Source organism: Balearica regulorum, chromosome 8 (genome assembly GCF_011004875.1).
Source record: "Balearica regulorum gibbericeps isolate bBalReg1 chromosome 8, bBalReg1.pri, whole genome shotgun sequence".
NCBI lineage: Eukaryota > Metazoa > Chordata > Aves > Gruiformes > Gruidae > Balearica > Balearica regulorum.
Window position 1 is genome coordinate 30,233,059 of NC_046191.1, and position 25,133 is coordinate 30,258,191.

The 25,133-nt window shown below is 47.4% G+C and overlaps 1 protein-coding gene across 3 annotated transcripts; it reads right to left on the reverse strand.

Annotated features, from left to right (window-relative positions):
* Positions 1–6,762: 6,762 nt before the first annotated feature.
* TDRD5 (tudor domain containing 5) lies at positions 6,763–24,301 on the reverse strand. 3 transcript variants are annotated; one of them, XM_075760407.1, is made up of 12 exons: positions 24,245–24,301; positions 23,435–23,673; positions 22,003–22,413; positions 21,065–21,186; positions 18,050–18,270; positions 16,925–17,131; positions 15,226–15,292; positions 14,061–14,261; positions 12,663–12,824; positions 10,498–10,647; positions 7,819–8,035; positions 6,763–6,994 (listed from the first exon to the last, which is right to left on the reverse strand). In XM_075760407.1, the coding sequence occupies exons 1-12, from the start codon at positions 24,250–24,252 to the stop codon at positions 6,795–6,797; spliced, it is 2,205 nt and encodes a 734-aa protein (XP_075616522.1). In that variant the 5' UTR covers positions 24,253–24,301; the 3' UTR covers positions 6,763–6,794. The 3 variants fall into 3 exon arrangements, with proteins under 3 accessions (XP_075616522.1, XP_075616521.1, XP_075616523.1); XM_075760406.1 differs by having other exon boundaries at positions 21,976–22,413; XM_075760408.1 differs by lacking the exon at positions 7,819–8,035 and having other exon boundaries at positions 6,837–6,994; positions 21,976–22,413.
* Between the last annotated feature and the right edge of the window lie 832 nt (positions 24,302–25,133).

Consider the following 25,133-nt stretch of genomic DNA (forward strand, 5'->3'; position numbering starts at 1 on the left):
CCTTGCAGGGGGTCTGGGCAAGTTTGGGGTAAAAAGAGGAGAAAGGGGCAACATTTGGGGCAAAACCCACCAGCTGTGCACAGCCACCGAGATGCAGCACACATGGAAAATTCGGAGAAATTAAAACAACCCCGCTGATTTTTTCACTCCCCTTGCCCAGCGCCCAGGGGGAGGCAGGAGTTTCCCCGGCCAACGTGGAGGTCCCGCAGGGCTCCCACGGGGAAAGCGCCGCCGCAGTCCCCATCACGAGTGGGTGCAGCGCTGCCACGAGCCGCCTCTTTCCCTCCACCCTCCCACAAACACGAAGCCTAAATATTTGATGCAGCCGAGCAGTTTTTCCCAGCACTGGGAAGGAAATGCTGTGCTGCGTTAGCAACCCAGGGCTCTCCAGCAAGGAAAATAAGCCCTCGGGGGTTTTGCCTTGCTCCGGTGACCACGGAAAAGCCCCCGGTTAGGGGAGAGGGGCTGCGGGGAGGTGATGCTGAGGACTTCCTTGGGCAGCGTGGCGCATCGATCGGCTGAGGGGTCTCTCCGCCTGCCAAGCCGCAGCCCTCTGCTTGGCTTGGCAGAGGCTCATCGATCGCCGCGGGCACGGCGTTGGGTTCGTAGGGAAAACACGTCCTGCGGGACTTGCGGTTCACGCAGCTCCAAGCGGTGCCAAGGCTGGGCGTGGGGACAAGCCCACAGCAGCCAGTTGGTCCAGGGGGAGTTTGGATGATGTGCAGGGGAGTGGGAAGGAAGGACAAACAGAGCAGGAAATTAACTCCTTCCAGCCAACTGTGACCTTACCACGTGTACGCTGACTTCTCCAAGCTCCGTGGTTCGGTCAGAGCATCCTCCCAGGGATCAGCTGCAGGCCGTCCACGCGACATGGCAACACGGGGCGAACCCACGGGGACAAAGCCAGGCTTGCGTGCTGGCCAGAGAAAAGCTCAGGAGGGGCAGGGGGTGCAGAGGTGCTAACCCGACCCGGGCCAGCACCCCTCAGCGCCAGCACAGGGCAGAGCTGAAGACCTCCGCTGCGGTGGCAGCCCCTGGAAGGTTTTCTCCCCTCTCTCTTTTTGCAGCAGAGCCCTTCCCCAGCCTCCCTGGCTGCACAGAAGCCTTTCAAAGCCACGCTCCGGCCATAATGAACACGGCAGAGCCTGCCAAACCCTGGTGCTGGCCGCTCCTGGCTGTGGGCAGATGACCCCGGCTCTGCTCTCCTTGGGCATAGCTGGCAGAGAGATCAGGAAAAACTGAGACATTACCCCGATGACCACCCTGCCAGCCCCCGGCTCTCTGCATTCACATCTTCCCTGCCCTTCTTCATGCTCTCGTCATGTGTCAGCTCCTTCCCAGGTAGCTGCAAGCCCTCGGGCAGACAAGGGCTGCAAAACTGCTGCGAACAAGCTCAGGAGAGCAACGATGAGCCGGACTGGTCCCAGGGCAGCCCCCAGTCTCCCTGCAGCACGCGTGCCTGGAGTGCTGGAACCCTGGAAATCCCGGGAGGTGCTCAGGAGATGTCAGTGGCCGGGGAGGGGGTGAGTGACAGCACCTTCCCCTCCCATTGCTGAGCCGTGCAGCCTATTTTGCACGGCTGGGTAGGATGCTCAGCCCCAATTTCTGGCCCATTAGCTCCCCTTCCCGCAATCGCTTCCTCCGGCTGCTTTACCTCCCGCTGAGGCGCTGGGAACCACATGCGGCAGCACGGGGAGGGATGCCCAGCTGCACGCAGCGCGAACACAGCCACACGTGCTGCGACGGGAGCAGGGGGAGGTCGTGAGCGGGTTACCGAAATGCAGCCGTATTCCCGGCGCGAAGAAGAGCCCGGGCTGAGGCTGCAGTGCCGAAAGGTTTTCAAACGCCCTCAATGCCTGGGGAACGGTGCTTGCTGCCACCCCAACTCCACTCCACCCCGCTCCCAGAGCAACCAGGCCACCAAAGTGAGCCGGTCTCACAGCTCCTTGCAGCCCCCGTCCATAACGGCTGGAAGCTCTGGGGAGGGCAGCAATGTCCCCTAAAGCATCCCTGCCTCCCCGGCCCCTGCCCGCTCCAGCATAGCCCAGGCTTGTCCTCATTTCAGGCTGGGCGAGCTGCGGTCCAGCCCCAGAGGTAGCGAGATGATGCCAAACCTCCTAATGGAGCTTGACAGCAGTGGGATTAAAAGCACAAGTGAGATCGCAACCCCTCTGCAATTGGCTTCTGCCTTGGAAGAGCTGAACCAGAAACGAAACCTCCTGGCAGCGGGGAGGGGACGAGGAGCCCACACACACGCACAGGGCGAGGGTGGCAGGGGCTGGGGGAAACCTTGCCTGTCCTGAGCCCTCCTCCCTCGCCCCCCCCCCCCCCAACCCATTCTCAATAGGAAGGAGCCAATCTACCCCTCCCCCAGCAGCGCCGGTGAAGGGTTTCACCAGCAACGGCCCCAATTCCAACTGGTTCCTGTGCATCGGCACTTTTGTACTAAACTTCGGATGCAGAGCAGCCCACGCCACGCGCTGCTCGTCCCTCCTTCTCCCTGCGAGCTCATGGCATCACACAGCACCCGCAAGGACCCCCCTTCTCCCTCTCCTTTGGGTGCTGCGCTTGGAGCGGTGCCACTGATGCAGGAAACAACACCCAAGCAGCCAGGTCTGAGCCAGAGATGAGAGCACTTCGCTCGGACGCAAGCGGATCCTCAGGAGGATACCTTGAGCCCCCGTTTCTGCAGGATGGGGTGGTGCGGGGTACGCACAGACCCTCGCAGCTGGCACCAAGCCCCCTCCGCCCCAGAGCACAGTCCTGGTTCAACTAAAAGGCAGTGCTGGCCACATTTTGAACCCGAGGGATGCTCCAGGAGCACTGCTGCCCCACGTCTCCTTCACCCTCCTTCCCATGAACAGGAATACCTCAGCACTAAAATGCAACATCTCCCCCAAACTCAACCGAAATGGGCTTTTGCAGAGACAACGGCGGCTAGCTTGCACGAAACACCCTGGAGGTGGATGCTAAGTCACGCTCTGAAAAGCCAGCAAGGTACAAGCACCATTCCAAGTCTCTGCTCATCCAAAATCCAGCTCCGCAGCCGTTTGCTCCCAGCGAAATGCAGGGCAAAGCGGGGCTTTTCACGGCGAGAAAAAGGGAGCCACTCCAGGGACCAGTGCGTGCACTCAGGAGCGGTGGGAAGAGCTGATGGGTTTTGGCACAGTGCTTAGGCTGAAAAGCTAGCTCCAGCTTAAGACCTTGTTTAGCAGTGACCTGTACCGAGAATTGGCTTTTTCTTTTTTCTTGCCAAATGGAAAGAAAAAGAAATCCTTCCAGGTCAGAGGAAAGAAAAGCATTTACTTGTGGGTCAAGTGAAACAATCTGATGCAGGGTTGAGTGCAGTTTTATCCTCCCTAAACCAGAAAAAGATTCAATTTCCATCTGAAAAAAACCATCTAAAAATAAAGAGAGAAAGGTTTTTGGGGTCAGAAGCACTCAATTTTGGTTTTTAAGCCCAAATGACTTGCTGAATTGAACCCCACTTTGCAAAGCATGGGTTGACCCAAAAGTGCAGAGGGGTGGAGAGGGGATGGGCTGATGCATCAATCTGGGCAATTTCAACCATGCTGAGATAGCACCAGGCACGGCCGCAGCAGCCGCTGCGGGGGCCAGCCCGGGACCCCCTGTGTGCCCAGCACACTGCTGGGGTACCCCGAGCTCGGCTCCCGCTGAGCCCGGCACGGCCATGGGAGGGAGGCGTTTGGCTGCCTCCGCAGCACTTTGTTCGCGTGAAGCGAGCTGTCATTTTCCAGCCTCCTCCCCACCAGCCAAATGCTTCCTGACAGCCTGTTTAAAACTCAAAGCACCCGATTACTGCCACAGCCAGGCAGCTGCTTACAGACACCACGAGAAACTCTTCCATAATCCCCCACCCGAAACAAAATCCCTGCCCAGAGCATCACTCCTCACCCTTCCCAGAGCCACCCACACCCAGCAGCTGCTGGCGGGGGCACCGGGGTCCTTCCTGAGCTAGTCCAGGTCCAGCTCCGCTCTCACGTGCACAGCCCCAGCTGAGGGGATCCCCCCTGTTTCCATCACCAAAATGCCAGCACTCATTTCCCACCACCCCAGCGGGGAGGACAGCCACCCACCTCGGCTCCATCCACCTGGCAGCGCTGACCCCAGACATCGCCCGAGTCCATTAGCGAGTCCCTGGAGCACACACCTTGCTGGTGTTTTGCTTAACCCCTGGCTTTTAGGGAGAGCTGCAGAGCTGCGCCGCCTTTCAATTTTTAATTTGTTCTCAACATTTCAGTCCTCTCTGCCAGGGAACTCCCAGTCAACAACCTCTGCCGGCAGCACGGCTGCCCTGTGGGGAAAGCGGAAACTGGAGGCAAAGGAGAGGAAAGCGGCTCCTCTCCCAGCTGCTTCGGAGGAGTGGGACCCCTTTACATGCGCACCCCGGGACGAGGGGCACTGCCCCATGGAGCAGCCCCTCAACGACGGGGGGTGGGGGGGTGGTGTCCAGGGACCCGACGCCTGCAGAGACAGGTCTGTCGCAGGGCAGAACATCTTCCTCCTTTTCATCAGACACCTCTGGGGGGTTAGGGCCCTCCAAACTTCACAGCTCGCTCAGGTTAACCCCGATGCCTGGTACAGCCACCTCTCCTTCCCCACTGCCTGGCACCAGCGTGGCAACGCCCTGGAGCAGGGACACAAATGTGGCATCACTTTCCAGTCCTCGAGGCGTCTTTCTCTTTTTCCACTGCCTTAAACAACAAATGTACAAACAAGGACCTGCTGGGCAGGAGAAACATGACCTGAGCTGCTCTGGGAAGGGAGATGCCACCGCACGGCTGAGATGATGAGACCAGGTCACCCTGGAGCAGGGGAGCAGCTCCAGGTGGGTTTTCCATCCCCCAGGTGCTTGGAGGGGTCCTGGCTCAGGGTTAAGGCTCACTGCTTTGCACACCTTTTATCTTGATTTGAAAGGGTGTGGAAAACTAATCACGCACTTCCAGACAATGGGTGAATCGCAAAAATTTATAGGAAAAAAACAAACTGTCCCGTTAAGCATCAGAAAAGGTACACGGGATCACAGCAAAGCCCTGTATACTGCCTCCTGTGCACGCTCCCCCCTTCCAGACCCCAACACCACCTCCCCATCCCCAATTTCCTGGGACAGTGCACACCGAGCAGTGGTGGGACCCATCCCCAAAAGCCCTGTTACACCTCCAGGCAGCTGCAGGACCCGCTGTGGCCCAGGCAGGGAGCAGGTACACAGGGAGCTGCCCACCTAGCAGTGTCTTCAGCTCCTCACCTCCTTTGCCCTCCCAGCCCCCCAGAGAAGAGGGGTTTAGTCTGAAGGGAGCCAAGCCACCAAGAGCTGACCTTAGCCACCACCTAGCAGTGACTCAACAGTGGCAGGGACAGGGTGACAGCTCCTCCAGCCCGCTGGCTGGCTCCTGCTGCAGCCTGGGGTGGACATGGGGGGCTCCTGGCCACACCCCAGACCCAATTCTCACCTCCCCAAAACCAAAAGGGGACTTCTGCAGCACAAAGCATGGTGTTGGAGACACTCCATCACCCAGACAGCTCCGAGCAAGCTCAGCTCCGTTTAATCTGGTCCCTACAACAAACAAAGTGACAGACAACAAACATAAGTGATACAACCCCCCCAGCCTGAAGCCTGAACCTCCCCGCAGGGCTGTACAGCCCCTGCTCAAGCCATAGCTCCTCACCTCTCCATTTCTAGCTCCTTCGTTAGCCTTCTGTGTGGTCATTTCCTAATAAGCCCCAATTTTTCTTTCTCTCTCTACATTTTTTTTAAAGCCCTTTCACATCCAAACCCACCCCTAAATGCTGAAATTAAAACAGTCATAGAATCATAGAACGGTTTGGGTTGGCAAAGAACTTTAAAGACCATCTAGTCCAATCAATGAACTTCTTATGCTGGGCTTTTATCCATTCCAATAGTAACGTTAAGCCCTATCTTGAGCTTTCCTTGGTAGTTTGCAGCGAAGCATACCTCTGGCACGTTTGCAGGTGGGCACAGAGCGGCCCTGGAAGCCCCTGAAGAGCTGAGGAACAGTCCGGGCACCAGCAAACCAGCTGAATGCCAGCATTCATAACCAGGGCACTTCTGTTTTCACAGCTTTTCTCTGCATTAACAAAACCAAGCCCAAGAGGATTTCTTGCCACAGGTAGGGAGCTACATAAACATGGCCAATGTCAAGCTTCATGCTTTCTCTCACTGGATTCTTTATAGATCTCATCTGATACCCATAACATGGGATTCCTAATGCTTTTATGTGTGGCATCCTAATTCATCAACGAATCAGAGTGTCTGTTTCTCGGGGAAGGAGGTTTCTTTTCTGCAAGTTACCAGCACTTAACACAGACTGAGGCCTGAGCTGGGACACAACCACCTCTCCTAACAGCAAGGGGAGAGCAGAGCATCCACGGTGTTAAAACTCAAAACCGTCTCCTCCCAGAGTGTCAAAACTGCTCGTGTACTGATGGAGGGAGGGACAGGTAGCCAGTTTCCCTCTCCTAAACTTAAAGGACACGTCACACAGCATGACACTTACATGTTCTCCTGAACCATTACATTAAAGAACAATAAATCAGTGCAACACCAGTACAACAAAACCAAACTATTTTCCTGAAAGTAAAAGTAACATTTATCACACATACTGGGCACATCTGAGAAGATGTCAGACTCCAGGTTTTTCAAATGATTAAGTGTTTCTGAACAAAGAAAATGACAGCATGGTCACACAGAGGGCCTTTGCTGCTCTAGGCAGCCTTCCTCAGCAGCTGCTCCAGCTCCAGCTTCTCCCCTCTTCTCACACCTTCTTTCTCATGCTTGCGGGCCACTGGAAGTAGTCACTGGAAGTGGCTAAGCGTGCAGCTGCCAGCACCGCAGATAGCGTGGTAGGAGGGACATACAGTTTCTGAGATGGGCCTTGGTCAGACAGCCCACTGGCACTGCACAGGCCAACTGCAAGACTCCTGGGAAGGTCTTTGTTCTTCATTTCCTCTTCATCTGCATAAAGAGTCAGAAAAGAAAGACGGTATCTACATTGGCAACTCTAAGAGCTCCAGTTTAGACTGAAATCCCTTTTGCCTGGACCTTACCAGGTCACGGCAAGAGGACTTTCTACTACACACCTATTTGGTGAGCCCGACACAGTATAATCCAAGAGTGTCTCTCCCTCTTCTCCCAGCGCTCGCCCCTATTTCCCCAGAGGTGGGAAATCAGATGCGAATTGAGTAGTTCCTGTCTGGAGAACTAGGCCTCCACTCCAGACAGACGGCAGATAGCTCTGTTGCAAGGCACAAACAGGCACTGCCTTCGGCAAGTCACTTAATCTACCTTGTAAATCAGGCAATTCTTATATGGGTGTTGTAAATTCTTCCATCCTTTGGAAGACAAACACCCCCACAGGGACCTCACAAGGCTAAAAATCCGCTTTTGTCCCTTATGGTTGGGAGATTGAGAGACACTCAGTATGAAATGAACACAGGCTAATGTATGGAGTGGAGAAACAAAGACTTCTGCATGAAAACAGCAGAAAGTCTAGAAAAGACAACAACAACAACAAAATCAACAAATAACCCCCAATTCATTTGTTCCCATTAAACATTTAGAAATCCATTTTGCTGCACAAAGGTCAAACCGATGCATCGCATCCAGTCATTTATTATTGTCGCATCTCCATCCCACAGAAACACCAACATTTTCATTTGTTCTAGCAAAGAAGCAACACCAGTCCTGGGATACCCAGTAGTGACTACAAGACTCACAGCACAGTAACACACTGCTCAGCTTTCTGCCGTGTTAAATTTTACTGACAAATCTATTCGTACTGTTACGGTTGTCCAGCATAAACGGTATTGCCATAAGTAGAACAGAGGGATGTACAGCTTCACGAAGTTGAGCCTTGTTGGAAAATCTTTCTATCTGATCAGGGTCATCTTGGCTCATTTCTGCTGGTTGCTTGGAGTAGATAAAGGAGCTGTAAAAGTCTTCCACTGACTTGAATAAGACAGCAGGCATTGAGGACTCTCCAAGAGAATGAGGTGTCTGCAAATGTATATAAAAAACTCAGGAGAGGGTGTGATTAGTGCACACTCAGTTCATTAGTTGCCCTGATCTTTATTATCTCTCAAAGTCCACAGAGAACTGGAATGTCAGCAACTGGGTGGTTTAAAGAAAAACAAACCCAAAAGCCTAGTTACTCATAACCTTGGCCAAAGGGCAGTTTTTCCTGCACAGCAAGCCGAAAAGAGTGACAGATTATTACAAGATACAAATCATCATGTCTTAGCAAAGAATTAACAGCTGGGTCATCTCTCAGTAGACCCACGCAGAACAAATGATGGCAACAGAGGGAGTTTCTGCAAGGGAGTGGGAATGGAGTCAGTGGAAGTCCCTCTGCATTTTTGCTTAAGAGTACAAATTAACTTAAGTTCCAGGGATGATCACCCATGTCTCAGCCACATACAGGGACTAGAGCCAATGTTTGTATTTGTTAATTCAGCACAGAAAAGAAAAACAGTGGAACGACAGGCAAGCAGCAATTCACCTTGCCCAACCATAGCTGTTCAAAAATTAGGTGCTTGCTCTCTAGGCTTCTTCTGTTGTGAAAGCAGCAGAAGAAAGGCATCCATCTTCAGAAGGGGTGAATCACCATGCAGAGGTGCTTCACCCATTGGTGAAAGTGCGTTCAGAGGATTAGCCCGGAACAAAACAATTTTTAAATTTTTTTTTTTTTAACACAAGTAGATTCAAACAATTTAAACTGGCCCCCACACAGGGACCATGAGGCACTCCTGAAGCTGCAAGGAGAGCTACATGGCTGGGCAGCAGAAATTCAGTGCTGACAGGATGCCAGGACAGAGTAATTTGAATGACAGGCATCACTGAGGTCCAATTAACCAGCTACTCAGCTTGATACCACCGGCCCACTGAAAAACTCTGCCTAACATGTAGTAAAATACAGACTGTCAGGACAACAAAAAGAACAGGGTTAAAAGATGATTATTATCTCCTCGTGCCACCCACACTATTCTTGTTGGGGGACAGGCAGTGTCACTGCCACTCCAGGGCAAAGCAGAAACAGATAGGCAGCAAGGGTGGACGCTAGGAATGTCTGTTAGCACTGGAAAAAGCTGGGATGGAAATAATTCAAAAAGAAGCTGTTCAGTTTACAGAAGAAGCAAATGAGACAGGATATCCTACAGAGTGCTGTGAGGGGCAGGAAGTAAGGCAGTAGCTACTCTTCCTCCTGATTCACACAATTAAGAACACAAGCACTGAAAAGGAAAGCAGGAGCAGTGAAAACTGGAAAGGAGGGAATACGAGTTGGTGATGCTCTAAGTGCCCCAAAACCCTGAGGCCAAGAGATGAGCAGGAATCAGAGAAAGAAAATCTTCCTCTCTGTCCTAACTAGCTGGCTGATGCATTCCCCATCCCAATGTCTATAGGCAAGGTTATTTTTTCATCCTACAGTCTTCCTTAATAGAAATTTTTTTCTCTTCTAAAAACTGTAACAGAGATCACAGCCAGGCACAAAAAAATGTGCCCAGGACTTCTATGATCCAGTTAGGAAATTCCTATACTTTGAAACTCACACAGTTTAATACTTGCAGGGGAGCATTTAAGTCAGCTCATAAGGTCCCTATCGCTATCTACCCACCTGCCTCCATCTCCTCTCATCATACTTTCTCCCCACACTTGCTACAAGAAACTTTTCTTTTCTCTTGTTCCCTCAAGATCCTTTTTTCCCAGTCTGCTTTCTTTCCATCCCTTTCAGGTAACATCCTCCAGAACCACCATTCTTCCTGCTTTCCCCCTCATCCCTCCAGAAAGTGCTTTGTCTCAACCACTATCAACCTCTAGATGTGTAAGGAGCTGTGGTTGTCCAAAACCTCGTAGGAACACTCCCATTTCCAGATCTGCAATGCGTTCTGTGGCTCAACAAATCCTGATACAGGCTCTCTGCTGAACCCAGAGCGGAGCATTTGCAAAATGCCATGCTGCAGGCTCCGTTAGACTCCATTAGATTGATCACTATTTAAGAAGCAAACTTGTAACACCAGCACCGCACAATGCCTCAAATTACAGCCTGAAACATAACCCTCCCAAACCCCCCCTCCTAGCTCAGGAAGGGAGGCCTGTGTGATCCCGAGTAGCCCCACAATAACTCCCAGTAACCCTCAGGACTGTGAATGGAGGGGAAGCAGAGGAGTGAAGAAGGGCCAGGTTTGATCTATAAAGTGCTGAAACGGTCAACTGTGTTTCCACAGTACCTTGACATGCCAGTGGAGCACAAGTATATCATCAATAACACCAGGAACAACGGCAAAGAGGAAAACATATAGCTATGAGCCCATGCTAATAGCCAGTCATTATTTCTTTGTCAGTCACTTTAAAAAAAACCAAAACCAACAAAACATGTCAAAGCAATCAAAGGGTTATTAAAATAATCTAAAACTAAGAACAACCCCTCTCAAACAGAAATAGCTGAGAAAAAAAGCCCTTACCTTAACCACTGCCTTAAGATCTGTAGGAGTTTCATTTGTATCCTCCTGGGGAAGTTCAGGGCCTTGGTCTGTTGTTCTTGGGACACTCACTTCATCCAAAAGTGGCCGCACATCATCCTGTGTCTCCTCCTTAGCAGACAGGTGCCATTCCTAAGGAGATGGACAAAGTAAGAAAAGGCACAGCTAGTATGGGCAGAAGAAAGCAGGATGCACTGGAGCAAATTACAGAGCAATCAGATGATACGCCTCGCAGATTAACTGAGAGAAATGCAAAGGAGCTCTTCTGTTCTGCTCAGAAGTTTTAACGTTTATACCTGGAGAAGTTTGGAAAGGACAGGAAATAATGCGAACAAGAAACTAACTGTCACTTTAACTTCTCTCCTCCACAGTAAAACTTATCACTTGGAAAGTACAGTTTTATTCAAGCAATGTTTTCTGGTTATTGCTTGCTGCCTTCAGAAAAATTTTACCATGAAGAAGTGTCCTAACATAACAGCTGATACAACAGTGTCCAGTCATTTTGCACTTAAGGAAGGTGGTGGTGGGGAAAAGTCCTGACAAAGTAAATCTAAGATTGGACAATGCAAAGGGAGTTCCCCACTGCGTAAGAGGAGTTACCGGAAAATGCTAGCTAAGCAAGTGTCACATCAGACACGTTTCATTCCAGTTCAAAACATTCAGCCATTTTATAACTGCCATTGATTATACATGTTAGTGATGCACCAAGGAAGATAAGGAAACATTTTGGACAGCTAAGCAGAACAGCAGAGAAGGAAATGTTTAAAGTCTTAGACAAACAGAAATCCAGTGGACTGCATTTTTTGGAAAAGGAGTCTAATAAGACCCTTAAAATCAGACATGACAAAACCTGGATGCATTTACATTCCACCAGTCCACTGGTGATTTCATCACCAGCTATGTCTGACATTTACACAAATGGATCTTGCTACGGTTAATTAGTTAGGGTACTCTCCAGATTTTTCCATTAAAAAAAAGGAAAAAAATCACAATAAACTCAGATTTGCAGTCTTCGTCGCACTAGTTTCTTCCAAATACATACATTAAGATGCTGGTTTGTGTCCTTCAGATGATATATCGACAGTGCAAGGCCATTAATATTCAAGATATACACCGTATAGAATTTCTCTAGCACAGAAACGCAGCCGGCTAAGAAAAAAAAACCCCACCTAGGTAAAATGACTGCTTTACAAGTTATTAACATTACATTAGCTTTTACTCCTATTTCAGAGAAACATCAGAAAAACAGCCCCAGAGCAGGCCCACTGCTGAACACTTTGACAGCTGACATTTCCTTGAAAGTTGCTTTGGCCTCTGTAATAAAATGTGTCATGAAAATACTACAGTAACACAGAAAAGTAGAGTCACCTGTAGACAAGTGTTCATGGTGTTTCTAACAGTACTGTGTTAGATTGCACTCAAGACCTGGGGTTTACTCCCTGCTTAACCTCTCTGTTCATCAGCTTCTCCATCTGTTAAATAGCAAAGGGCTCCTCCTTTTAACGTGCTCTGAAATCAAAGGTGTAAAGCAGTAGCCAGATCCGGCTATCATTCACCTTTAGAGTTACTTTTATAATAAAACTATAGTTGCGTACTACCTTACCCCCTGCAACAATCAGGATTGCAAATCTCTTCCTTTCAGATAAGTTTAGAATGAGCAAGACCCTTAATGCAAATAATACACCACCACCAGTTCTTCTGGTCTTTTCCCACATTTAAATGATACCCCAAGTTATTACACATCCTTTGCCAAACCCCAGAGATGCGACAGGAAAACACACCACTTCTTGGCTCCTGGGGGTGCAAAATATGACAGTGCTAAGTCAAACTGATCTCAAGAATCTGGTACTGGTCTGAGTTCTCAAGAGTCCATTCTCCAACTGAAAAATTATGGTGCATGTGGGAGGCTAGAGAAATCACTGAGCACAGACTCCCTGAAGTCTACAAAGGGATCAAGGACAAGCAGCTAGAGGTGTATTTATGGTCCACGTGTAATTGTTTTTATATTATGGTTCTGCTTGCTTTTTATAAAAGCAAAAAAACCCCAACTCCACAAAAAACCTGCATGGGACTAAACCAATACACATCTAACTGATCCCTGGAGCTGATTTCATTGAATGATAGCGATGCCACAGTCAAACTCCCACCTGGTCACACAGTTCATCCTCATCCAGTTTTGAGGTTGCTGTTTCACTATCTGCATCTAGAGATTCCTGCTGCAAGCGAAGGTCTGGCTCCACCAGTTCGGCATTCTCCTGCTTTCCACTGGGTTGAACATACAAGGCCAAAGGATTCAGTTCCTTAAATCCCTAGGAACAAACAAAAAAATCCCTCAGTATAGTCAAGAACACCATGATGTAATTACCACAAAGAATAAAAAAGACTCAGCAAATTTCTACGAAGAAGCACACCACCTACAAAGTGAGCTTCAAATTCTTGCAGAAACTGTCTTACTACAAAAATCAACTCCTTTCCCTCCAGCAACAAAATTACTCAGCAATGCCCCTCTCCCCTCAAAACTGGACATAGACATACAAAAAACCAATCATAGGATCTAATCCTGCCAAAACACGCATTCTGCATCTGTTGAACAAAACAGATACGAGCACTCTGGGCTGTAAAGCATGACTTTCTGCTGAGATATAAAATCATGGCAGCACCTTTCCAAGGGTTTTCACATCCACACAGTTTTTACTGAAACTGAGCTGAGACATTCAGACAGTGACACAGATGGGCCTAAATCATAAATGCTCTCTGCATTGGCTTACAACTTGAATGTCTGTCCAAGGCACAACGTGCAATCCACCGTGGTTACGCTGTCCAACATTGTACATTTCACTGGCAAAGTAAGAGACTTTTTAAACCAAGATCATTTCCGTAATTCAGTTTGTTAATGACATAACCAATCTTCAATGCCTAGAGCAGAGAAGGCCAACATAATTTAACTATCCTGTTCCTCACTCAACTGCCCCTGCCACTATGTAGCACTACTTAAATCAGAAAATAAAATCTAACCAACTTGCTCTCATTAACTGTTTGAATGAATCAGGGGCCTTAACTTACAACTAACAAAACTTGCTGGATTTGACTACAGGTAGTGAAGTAACTAACATCTCTTAACAATCTCTCAAGTCCATCTCAGTTTGTCCTAATGCTCAGAACATCTATAGCTATATTAATAAACACGGAAAAGTAAAAAAGATGTGTGTCAGCTCCAGATGAATTTGCAATACTAACAAGCTAATCAACTTAAATATCAAAACCTTCTAATCCACTGTTAGAAGACAGCATGAAAATAATTTGTTCTACTAAACCGGAACATCTCTGCTGTATCATCACATTCCACCTTAACCAAAAAGGCGAGCTCTCACCACAGAGTTAGACACTGTGGGATGCAGTCACAAAACACTGTTACAGGAAAGCGGGGAATACCAGATTTGCTCTTCATAAAACTACTTGCTTCAAGCTAAAGATCTTCCCATTACAGGCACTCAACCGATCCTTTCCCTGCCCTTCTTTTCAGCAGCACACACCTCCCTCCTGACCTGGGAAGGAATGTTCTCTCCACAGATGTCAGCGTATCCCTCATCCCTCAAGACACAGTGGAAGTAGACATCCTCCTCTGTGGATGTGTCACACAGGAAGAGATGCAAAATGCCATTCATGTATTCATCCACGATGCCCACAAGCAGCTTGGAGTCACATAGCTGCTTGAATAGGAGAGTTGCTGCATTGGACCACGTACCCTGAAGAAGAAATAGGAACATAAAGTTACTATAAACAGACCAACATTCGCTGCCAGAGACTTTCCCTTGTGGGCACTTGTCAAAAAGGCAATTAAGCTAGGTCAGGCTCAGGACAAATACAGGAAAGTCAGGCAGACAACCTTCCCAGCACCGAACTAAATCAAACTACCCCAAAGCCTGCAATGCTAGTTACACTGGGAATGCCCTTGCACCCTAAATACATATTTCCAAACACGGCTCGATAGCATTCACCAGTGATTTTATCACAAATGCCTAAAATACAGTTGTTTGTGGTGGTGGTTTTGGTTGTTGGTTTTTGGTTTTTTTAATTCCTGGAATCACGAGATTATAAACATTAGAAGTGTCAAAAGTTTTTAAGAAGCTGCTAAGTGTCACCACAATGAAAATTGTGATTCTTAAACCCTCAAAAAACAGAGAAAACCTTTTTTTAAAATAATGTCTTTAAAACACAGAAGAAGCAACTCTACTCACATGCTTTCCTTCAGAGATTGTATTCTTCAGGCTTCTTGACCAGGAGGTTTCCCAGCACAGAGGAACTGTCTTATGACCTCTGTAATTCTTTGGCTATGCTGATTGCATCAAACCGACTCACTTAAAGCTCCACTACAAAAGAAATTTCTAAAACAGAGGGCTGGAGCTACCAAGGCTTCAGAAGACCCTGGAAACTACTGGCAGGGGAAGAAACAAGTTTGCTGATTTGCTTAAGAGTAGCTATCTGTTTCTGCAACAACTTAAGCAAGGATACTCTGATCATAAGGAAAACAGACAGCAGAAAGGTGATCACTTGCAGAGACAGGGACTTACAGTCATACTCTGCTGAACCTGCTGTGAACATCAATGGGACCTGAATTAATCCAAATATTTACCCTTACCAGGAAAAAAAGCTAAACTCTACTTGATAGCTTTCATACATAAACAAACAAAACTGCATACCAACACCTACCTCCATGGGTTTTACCCACGCCAAAGAACACGGGATGGCCTGAGCGGGGAGCTTCAAGTAGCACCACCTATAATGCAAAACAAACTCATTGGCATTACAGCAAAACTAGAGCAAAACCAGGCAGAAGAGCAGAACTTCCTCCTCTTCTGGGTTTTAAAATCAGCTTAGGAATACAAAGGCACATATTGGATTTTGCACTTATGAATAAAACACAACAGCAGCTTTGGAAAACACTCCATATCCAGAAAATGGGCACAGCAGAAACAGCAGTAACAACTGGTCCCTTATGCTTTCCCTTGCCCAAGCATCTTCCCATCACAACCCCTTATGATTACAAAGGTATGGACAGACAGCAATGACTTTTGAACCAAAGAATGCCAACAGCCAAGCATGAAAAGAGGCAAATGAGAGGGCAGAAGCAAATATGGAAAAGGTACTGAATTGCAGAGGAGAACGACTACCTCTGACACTGCAAATGCATCCCACTTGGACTGACATCTGTTCAGGAGGATGTTTACATCCATTTACGGAACCTAGGAAGACGGATTAGGGAGCTTGCTCTAAAGTGACATAAAATGGCAAGAGGAAAGAGTGAGGAAGGAAGGCAGAAACAGGAAAGGATTTAGCTCAAAGTCACTGTGAGGGAGTGATGGACAGGACTGATGAGCAAAGGGCCCAGAGTGATCAGTGAAACAGGTCTTAAACAACGTCACTTCAAGGATTACCCTGCAAACGAAGAAGTTCCTGCAAGGCACCACTAATGGAATAAAATCCCAGATCCTTTCTAGGAAATCTGCATGCTGGGATGTCTTTCTGAAGAAAGCCAGGCCGGTCAACCTCACCTTGATCCCTGGGAAGGCGATGGAACGACTAATCCAGGGAACCATTTCCAGGCACACGAAGGACAAGAAGGTGACTGGGAGTAGTCAGCATGAATTCACCAAGTCATGCTTGACCAACTTGACAACCTTCTATAATGAAGTGACTGGCCTGGTAGGTGAGGGGAGAGCAGTGGGTATTGTTTACCTTCACTTCTGTCAGGCTTTGGACACTGTGTCCTGCAAGATCCTCATAGAGAAGCTAACGAACTACGGATTGGATGAGCAGACAGTGAGGTAGATTGAGAACTGGCTGGAGGGCCAGGGCCAGGCCCAGAGAGTGGTTATCAGCGGTACAAAGTCTAGTTGGAGACCAGGACCTAGTGATGTACCCCAGGGGTCAACACTAGGTCCAATATTGTTCAACATCTTCATTGACTATCTGGATGATTGGGGAAAGTCTACTCTCAGCCAGCCTGTTGATGATACAAAACTGGGAGGAGTGGCTGATACACCAGAGGGTCATGCTGCCATTCAAGGGACGTTGGCAGGCCAGAGAAGTGGACAGACAGTTCATGAAGTTCAACAAAGTCCTGCACTTCGGAAGGAACACCACCATGCACCAGTACATGTAGGGGACTGATCAGTTGGAAAGCAGCATTTTTACCATGAGGGTGACCAAGCACCGGAACAGGTTAACTGCCCAGAGAGGTCATGGAGTCTCCATCCCAGGAGACGTTCAAAAACTGTCTGGACCTGGCCCTGTGCAGCCTGCTCTGGATGTCCCTGCTTGAGCAGGGAGGTTGGACAGGATGACCTCCAGAGGTCTCTTCCAACCTCAACCGTTCTGTGATTCTGTCACCCATGAGTAATTTACTTACTTGAGGAATCTCAGACAAGACTTTTGGACAATTTCGAGGTTTCCATAATCTGGGTAGAACACCTCTACTTCTTGGTCATTGATCACACGATGAATGATAACGCGATACCACCATTTCGAGACTGTTACACAGCAAAGATGTCCAGGCTGTACTGAAGACTCAGGCATGATATAACGATCAGAAACAAGTTTATTTGAGTAACAGTGTCTGCAAAAGATCATAATGAAAAACTGTGCTTGGTAGAATGCAGAAGATGAACAAAGAGAAATATATAGGGCTTCAGAAGAATCCCGATTTCTCAAAGTCCCCACGACACGAATTTTCAAGAGTTGTTTTAATAGATGCTTTACATCTGTTTTGCTACACTTAAATTGAAACGACAATAAAAATGCAAACCCAAACTTTTAACATTTGAATGATATTCTTGGGGTCCAACAAGAAGTTAATTAATGGAGATTAATCAGAGGTCATTATAGTCATTAATTTTTGCCATTAGCTTGATATGTCAGTGCTTCTTATGATCCAGATTCTGAAGTACTGGCTCACACAGTACAGACAGTTATCTGTCTGCAGAGTCTGTAATCACACTTACACGTGCCCCACAGACATCAAGTATTTACTTTGGCGCACAATTAACAGCAATTGTAGCACTGTCGTGTGGAATAGAATCCCAGATGCATCATGTAACTGACAAACAAACCCCACTGATGGGGTTTTGCTTTCAAATATAGATATGACAAAGGCCTGCTACGTGTTGCTTTTCGGTAAGTGTTGGAGATGGAAGTAAAAGCCTCAACTGAGCACATCAGCAACAGTACCGCAGACAAGAGAGAGGTGCAAAGGAACCCTGAAGTTCCTTTCCATAATCTTTCCAGGTTTTTAAAGTTTAAGACCATCTAGGACACGGCCAAACTACTGTGAATTGCTATTAACCATACTTACTGCTTGTTAGTTAAAAGGAATGGGTAAGCATTATGAGTATGTGTTTCAGTACAGCACCAGCATCTGTGTCAAGTAATCAAGCCAGCAGTGACCATCACTAACAGCTGGGTGCCCTGTTCCCTCAGCACAAACACACACTCACACAACGGGTAGTAGTAGTGAATCAGCATAGCATGTTCGCACCTCATCTCAATCATCATATCCTGCAGTTTATCAGATGTTTCACTGCTGCAGATGTGGATGTAGAACTGGCTAGGAGAGATGATGAATTCCACAAAGACTCCCACCAAGCACCTTCTCTCCAGTGGTGGTAAACTGCAAAGGCTTCTATCCTGAACAGCATCTGGAGGGATTTCTGGAGTCATTATCAACTTGGCTAGCAGGGATTGCTCCAAATCTTGAGGCTACAAAGGGATAAGAGGAAGGTGGTACTCAGATATCTTGTCATGTACTGACTACACATCACTGGCCTTTCCATTAAGGTAAAAAAAATTAATAGTTCTGCTTTCCTGGGGACCTGTGAATTACTGAATATCAGAGAATCCCAGCAACTTCTGCAAACTTGGATTAAAGCTTTCCCTGTGATAGAAACATTCATTCTCACAGTCTCTCTCTCCCCCTTCCTTCCTTCTTCCCTCCAGTGTAAAGAGGGGTGCAACAAAAATACCTTGCTCATATTCCTCCAAGGAATAAAAGGAGAGGAATTGGAGTCATGTCACATTTAGACAAAAGTATTGAATGGTAATTGCTAAAAAAGCAGAACAAAACAAAGACTCACACCAAAAAACCCAAACCAAACACAACCCACCTGTTTGTTGGACTTCACCCAAAAGATGCTATTTCTATGTTCCATGACCATGACACAGTACATGACTGAACCAGCAAAACTCTATCTGAAAATGATTCAAAAGTGACAGAAAGCGCAAATGCATCTCACTTTCACACTAGAGCTATTTCCCAAGGATAAAAACAAACAAAACCTACAAATTCTGTTCTTTTCTCACTCTAGGCAAATTTGTATGAGTGAGCTGTTAGCACAGCTTACAATTTTGTGTTATTCTTTAACAGCTGAAAACATTATTTAACTTGACCTAGTGGGGATTGGAAACTTAATCAGACATCACCTACTTTCACTGCCTCAAGGGCTTTCTTTTGTGCCAACAGCATTCCTCCAATGATCAGAAGACAAAATTATTTCCATTTTACAAATCATGAATATGCTACAAGTTACCACTGCATTATACATCAGGCAACGTATGGGAAATTTGTCTTCCAGCACACGCTCCATTGTTTACATGGCTAAATACAACTGCAAACAATGGAGTTTTGCAGTACTAGCTCTTTTAACCATTTTTTAAAGAAGCAGATAAACCTCTCTCCTTCTGCAGACTGAGCAAGGGCTAATGTCCTTGAATTTTTTTGAGTTAAAAATTTTGGCTAAAACATTGAGTTTAACAGTGAGTTAATGGGCAACTGAGGGTGTTCTTGTCTGAGCAGCAGCATGTCTAAAAAACCCTTACATTTCCTGGATTTCCTCTAAGAAATGCCTGTGAATAGTGGCATTTCTAAGGGACAGTTTTGTGCAGAGAATACTCTTCATATCAGACTATAAAGATTATGTGTGCCCTTAATCTAGCTCACATATCAGTAGCTATTACAGACATTTCTCTGAAAGACATAGAAGACATGTACTTAAAAACACATTTACAAAAAAGCAACAAAATTATAAAAAGATAAACCAACAGAACACACTGTAAAACTAGGCTTACAAGAGATAGAGCTTGCAAGACTGGCTAACTCCTTGCCCTAAGCTGGACTGGCAGCTGCCAAGAGTGGTGTGGATGACATCTTTCCTTCTGCTCAGGGTGATGAGAAAAAGCTGCTGAGAGCAGCAGCTCTATATGCTTTACCCTTCTCAGGGCCCTTGTCCCTTACAACACTCCCACTATTAGTCTCTAGTGACTGGATACTTGGATACCTTGCAGCAGGAGAGGGGGGGATCAGGTTGCATCTTCCCCCTCCACCTTGCAGCATCCCAATGAACAAGTGTTCATCGTATACCCAAACACATTTCAACTTGCTTTCCTCCTCCTTAGGGCATTTAAAAAAAAAAAAAAAAGCAAACTTGGTGTTTCATGACAAATACTAGTTGTACAAACATATTCCAAGACTTATTCTGCTAGGATCTTTAAACAGGTTCCTTTTTTGATACATAAGAACAGAAATCTGGGGCTACCTGGACCATATCTCTCCTTTTTTACCCTTGCCACAAGCAGACTTTGATCTAGGGGACTTCATCACACCAAATTAAAAATTCTTTAAAGGAGCAGAACAGCCTGCCAAAAATCTCTAAAGAGTATGTTTTATGAAATGCTGCACAAAATCCAATTTGTAGTTCCAGGCTTCCAAATTCATTAGTGCACAAACCACCAAATTCAGGAAGAATTCCTGGGACCTCTTCCCTGCCTAAGTGTTCCAACTGTACAGTTGCGTACAGCTACAAGATGAGCTTAGCAGAGGAAATAACTCTCAGTAGGAGGATTTTCCTGAGAAAAGAAAGGCCTAAAGATGCTCAAAAGAAAAAAAGAGAAGGGACACAAACAAATTCTCTCAATCAAGTTTGGCAATTCAGAGCCTCTCTACTGTTCTTCTCCATCCCTTTCTAAAAATACATTGTTAAACAAAAAAACCCCAAAACAAACAAGGAAAAAAACCCCAAAATTTACAAAGTCCAACCAAATAGCAGAGTGGAGACTGCAGGAATCAAGGTGTCTGAGGACCATTCTCCAGCTTTGTCACATAGGCAGGGCTTAAGTGTTGAGCAGCTACTACAGCAGGGGAAATTCCCCACAGCTAGTCTCAGAACAAAGTTATTAAAGTCCACTTACAAGTAAGTACACCTATAGGTATCACCACTATTATCAGGGAGCAGGATCATGCTTAACTGACCTCAGGTGATCTGGAAAACAGATCTCAAGACCACAAAGAGACAAGAAAAAGACCTAGTTTGGATAGTACATGAAGCTACATACCAGATCAGTAGAGTCTGGTCACCTCCAGGCTCATCTAAAACAGGTATAAAAATTTTTAGAAGCAACAGTGCATCATCCACACAAACTCAACAACAAAAGCAGTAAAGAGTATCACCTCCTGGATTAAGACATAAAAAAGCTACAGACTGCTTGTCCAGCCACTTACTTGTTTGAAGCCATCACCCAAATCTACTGCTTGCATTTCCATTGGCTTCTCTTCTGCTGTCAGGTGGATGCTCTCTGTCTCACAGCTGGATTCCAAAGGAGGCATCTCGACTGCAGGTGCTGCTGCAAAGATGATGATTTGACTGTTACTCTTTGTTGTACTGATGCAGTGTTACATATTAAGCAGAAAGACAACTGAAAAGGGAAGTCTGAAAGCACTGGTGCTGTGTTCCTCATCTCTTGTAGCACTCACAGCCACCACAGACATGAGGATTCACTTGAGAGGCATCTTTCACTGTGTTAATAAATTAAAACAGACCAAAAAACACTTGCTCTTGTAAGCATGCTAATGGTTAAATCAATTGCTAGGATGACGCTAAAACATTTCCCCCAGAAAAGTCAGGAATTTGGTAGGAACTGCATGTGATTTTCTGCCTTCTCTCATAGCTGTTGGGGGAACGCTGAGGGCATCTGCAGTCTCTTCTGTTCTCTTTTGTGGAACATTGTAGCTATGTCTTTCACTCTAGTGCTACTCAAAAAAGCGCATCAGAAAGGCTTTACCAGCCTGTGGAGCAGACGTTCAGGAGATCCTTCTAGTTTCATCTATTGCCTGGAATGACTAAAAATTCCAGTCCTGCGCACACATTCAGAAAGTCTGTAGTCTGAACGGGCTAAACATCCCTTCTTTCACCTCACACCAAAAAACAGTGGCAACTTGTAGAAAACTTCCAGTTAAGCTCTCTGCTAGCAAGACAACTACCTTGTGACAGCTGCTGCTGCAGCCCCCCACAGCCCTTCTGTGCTAAAACCTAAGGGAACCAGGACTACTACAGCAACTAGAAATACAGCAACATCCACTTGAAACACAGTTGCTTGGCCGCAGCGCCAATACCAAATAACACACCACCTCACCTTGCAGCATCTCTTCCTGTGCCTCACCTTGCGGCATCTCTTCCTTCTCTATCTTACTTGTTAGGCACTTCTTCAGGGTCAGCAAGGAACCTCCTCTTGTCTGCTCCACCACAATGATATCAGACACGCTTCTGAGGACTTCAAACATGGAGAAAAATCCGTACTGCGCGTACTGGAACGCCCGGCCAAAGCGTCTAAAGAAAGCCTTATCAAAGTCCAAGAGCAGAAGTGGTGAGGAACTCAGCAGATCCTGCAGCTCAGCCTTCGCGGTCGCTGGCAGGACAGGAGCCCTGACCCTCTGAGGGAAACTCTGTGGATTCTTAGAGGACGAACCAGCATTTGCATTTGCCTTTGCAGCAGTGCTCTTCCGTGCCCTAGCATTTCTCCTCTGTCTGGCAACCAGTTCGGCAATTGCTTTGGTGGTCTCATCTGCAATGCCTACAACAGAAAGAAATAAACTATTAGACTACCAAAACAGAAAACCATTAAAAGGTCTACACAGGCAAAGCTCTCATTTCCTTTCTTTCCTTTTCCCCCCTACCCTTTTCAGAAGCAGGTATCTCTTTCAAAAGCAATCACACTAAATCATGGCTGATTTCCAGCAGGGCAACCACTTTTCCCCTTGCAAACTGGCCTGAACCATATTTAACAACCAGTCTGCACCCTCATCCCTATAAATTCAGATGCAGGTAGGAAGGCAGGTCAAATTCTTGGATACAGGATCACAACGGGAAACCCAGCTGCAGCGGGTTTTGTTGAGAAAACAGTAAATGGCTCATTACTCCCCTCGTCCAGAATCACAGTAAACCCCCACTATGGAGCACCCACCCACCCAGACAAGGCCTCTCTGGAGAGCAGCCCAAGTCTTTTCCATGCTTTTAAACAACTTTTTCTTGTCTTACTGTAGCACTCAAAAAAAAAAAAAAAAAAAAAGATTTCACCCTTCCCAATCAACTCTTTGCATCTACCATTTGTTTCCTCAGCTCTTCCCAAAAGAAAAAGAAAATTAAAAAGGTTCTTTGATACAGACTAAACTTACCATGGGGTCAGGTAGGGAAACATTTAGAGTTTCTCCTAAGGCCCCATCTCTGGTTTTGGCTTCTGCTGTAGTCTGCATTTACAGGAAAAGCAAAGCTTACCAGCTCTAGCGTACCCGTAAGAAATGTTACTGCAGTTTCTAAACTAAGTGCAGAATGCAAAATATACAAAAATAAGTAGAAGCTTGTGTAATTTTTCAGGAGAAAAGAGCAGTAAAGCATTAGAAGGCAGATCAAAATACAGGAATAAATATCAAAGACAAGACATTAAACAGAGCTACATAAGAAAAAGAATAACAGAGATATGTGACCTACAGCTCTGGGAACATGTGTCATCCTGCACATCCCCATTTTGGAGCATCACTTCACACCAGTACATGGTTCCAAACAACTCCTCCACCTTTAAGGACACAAAATCTCACCTTTGAGGATAAAAGTGCCTTTCTCATAAGGACAGACTCTGACAACTTCTGGCATATCTGCCACTAGCTCCAAGGTGGATTTGAAGCCCAGGTCACGTAGAGGGAGAGGTTTGCCGATCATGGCCATGTACTCCTGCTCTAGCTGTCCTGGGGTCAACCCCTCTTTGGCAGCCATTAGCAGCGATCTCACCTCCTTCTTCAGCACCTCCATAAGCTGCATCTGCTTTGACACATCCGCACTAAAGGGGGAACAAAAGCAAGCAGAACACAACTGGTACCACAGCTGCTGAAATACAGGCAAAAGACTTTTTACCACTTAGCAGCGGAAGGCTGGCGGCAAGAGAGGGCAGCAAGCCAGGTTCACCAACAACCACTACCTACCAACCCCTGTATTTCCTTGCCTGCACCCCTGGAGCTGCCACCCTTTGGCACCTGCTGTCCCAGCTAAGATCATGGCTCCTCCTGCACTTGCTGCCTGTCCCCATGGGATCACAGCTAATGCAAGCATTGCATCCCCACAGAGTTTAGTACACCCCTAAAGCCATACCCCAGGGATTGCCCTCTACAAGCCCTGCCACTCCTTTGTGAGACCTTTGCACCCCATAACCGCTGCCTGAGGACCACCCCTTCACCCCCCGGCCCGGGCTCACTGCTTCTCACAGCCATCTCTGCACCCCTAAACCCAGGCCTGGGGATTCCCCCCTCTGTTCTGCAGGGTCACTGCCCCCTAAAGAGACCCCTGTGCCCCTAAACCACAGCCTGGGGACCCCCCCAGAGAGTCGCTGCCACCCCAGCAACTCCCACACACACCCCGCCATCCCACCGCCTCGCTCACGCGAGCCCCTCTGCGCCTGCGCGCTCCCTTTCCCGCCTTCCGGGGCGCGAGGGCGGGGAGGGGCGGTCCCGCTGGCAGCGGGGCCGTTAGGGCGCCGCCGCGCGGGCGGAGGAGGTTGTGGTTCCCCTCAGGGGCCTCCCCGCTGGAGCGGGTGCTGCCCGGGCGGGCGGCTGAGAGGTTCGTCGGTCAACTGAGGGGCTCGTGGGTCAAATGAGGGGTCCGCCAGTCAGCTGAGGGGCCCGTCGCTGCCGCACCGAGGAGGCAGCCTGTCCTGTGGAACCGACCCCCTGAGCCTGCATGGAGCTGCTGCCCCTGCCTTCTCCTGAGTAAAAATGTTAGGTGTGTTTCCTTTCTGACAGGAAAAGTTGGCACATTGCGAAACAGTCATGGACAAAAAGGGAGCAATTCCTTTAAGGTGACAATATTTAAACCCAAACACCGACGTTATTAAGAGTTACTTGTATTTTTTACTCCCATCTGAGAGGAAAATCCACAGCAGAGATGCTGAGTGACTTTCCCAAGGCCAAAGAGCATGGTAATCAGGTTGCAATGGCCATTTCCTAAGGGTTCACAGTCACTTGAGAAACCTGCTCAACAGCGTGGTTGATTTCCACACAGGGACGTGTTTTGGTGTGACAAGTGAGGCTGAGACTGCAGATTTTAGGACAACAAAGGTTGCAGATCCACTCGCACATGCTCTCGAAGCATTTCCCCTGGCCGAAAACATCCCATGGGGATGGAGGAGTCGGGACCCACTGGTCAAATTAAACATTGACAAGCCCAGGAAGTTTCAGGTTTGTAGGTGTTAAATACCCCATGGTGCTTCTGACAAGAAATCGACGGCAGTCCGTGCTGCCTGGCTGA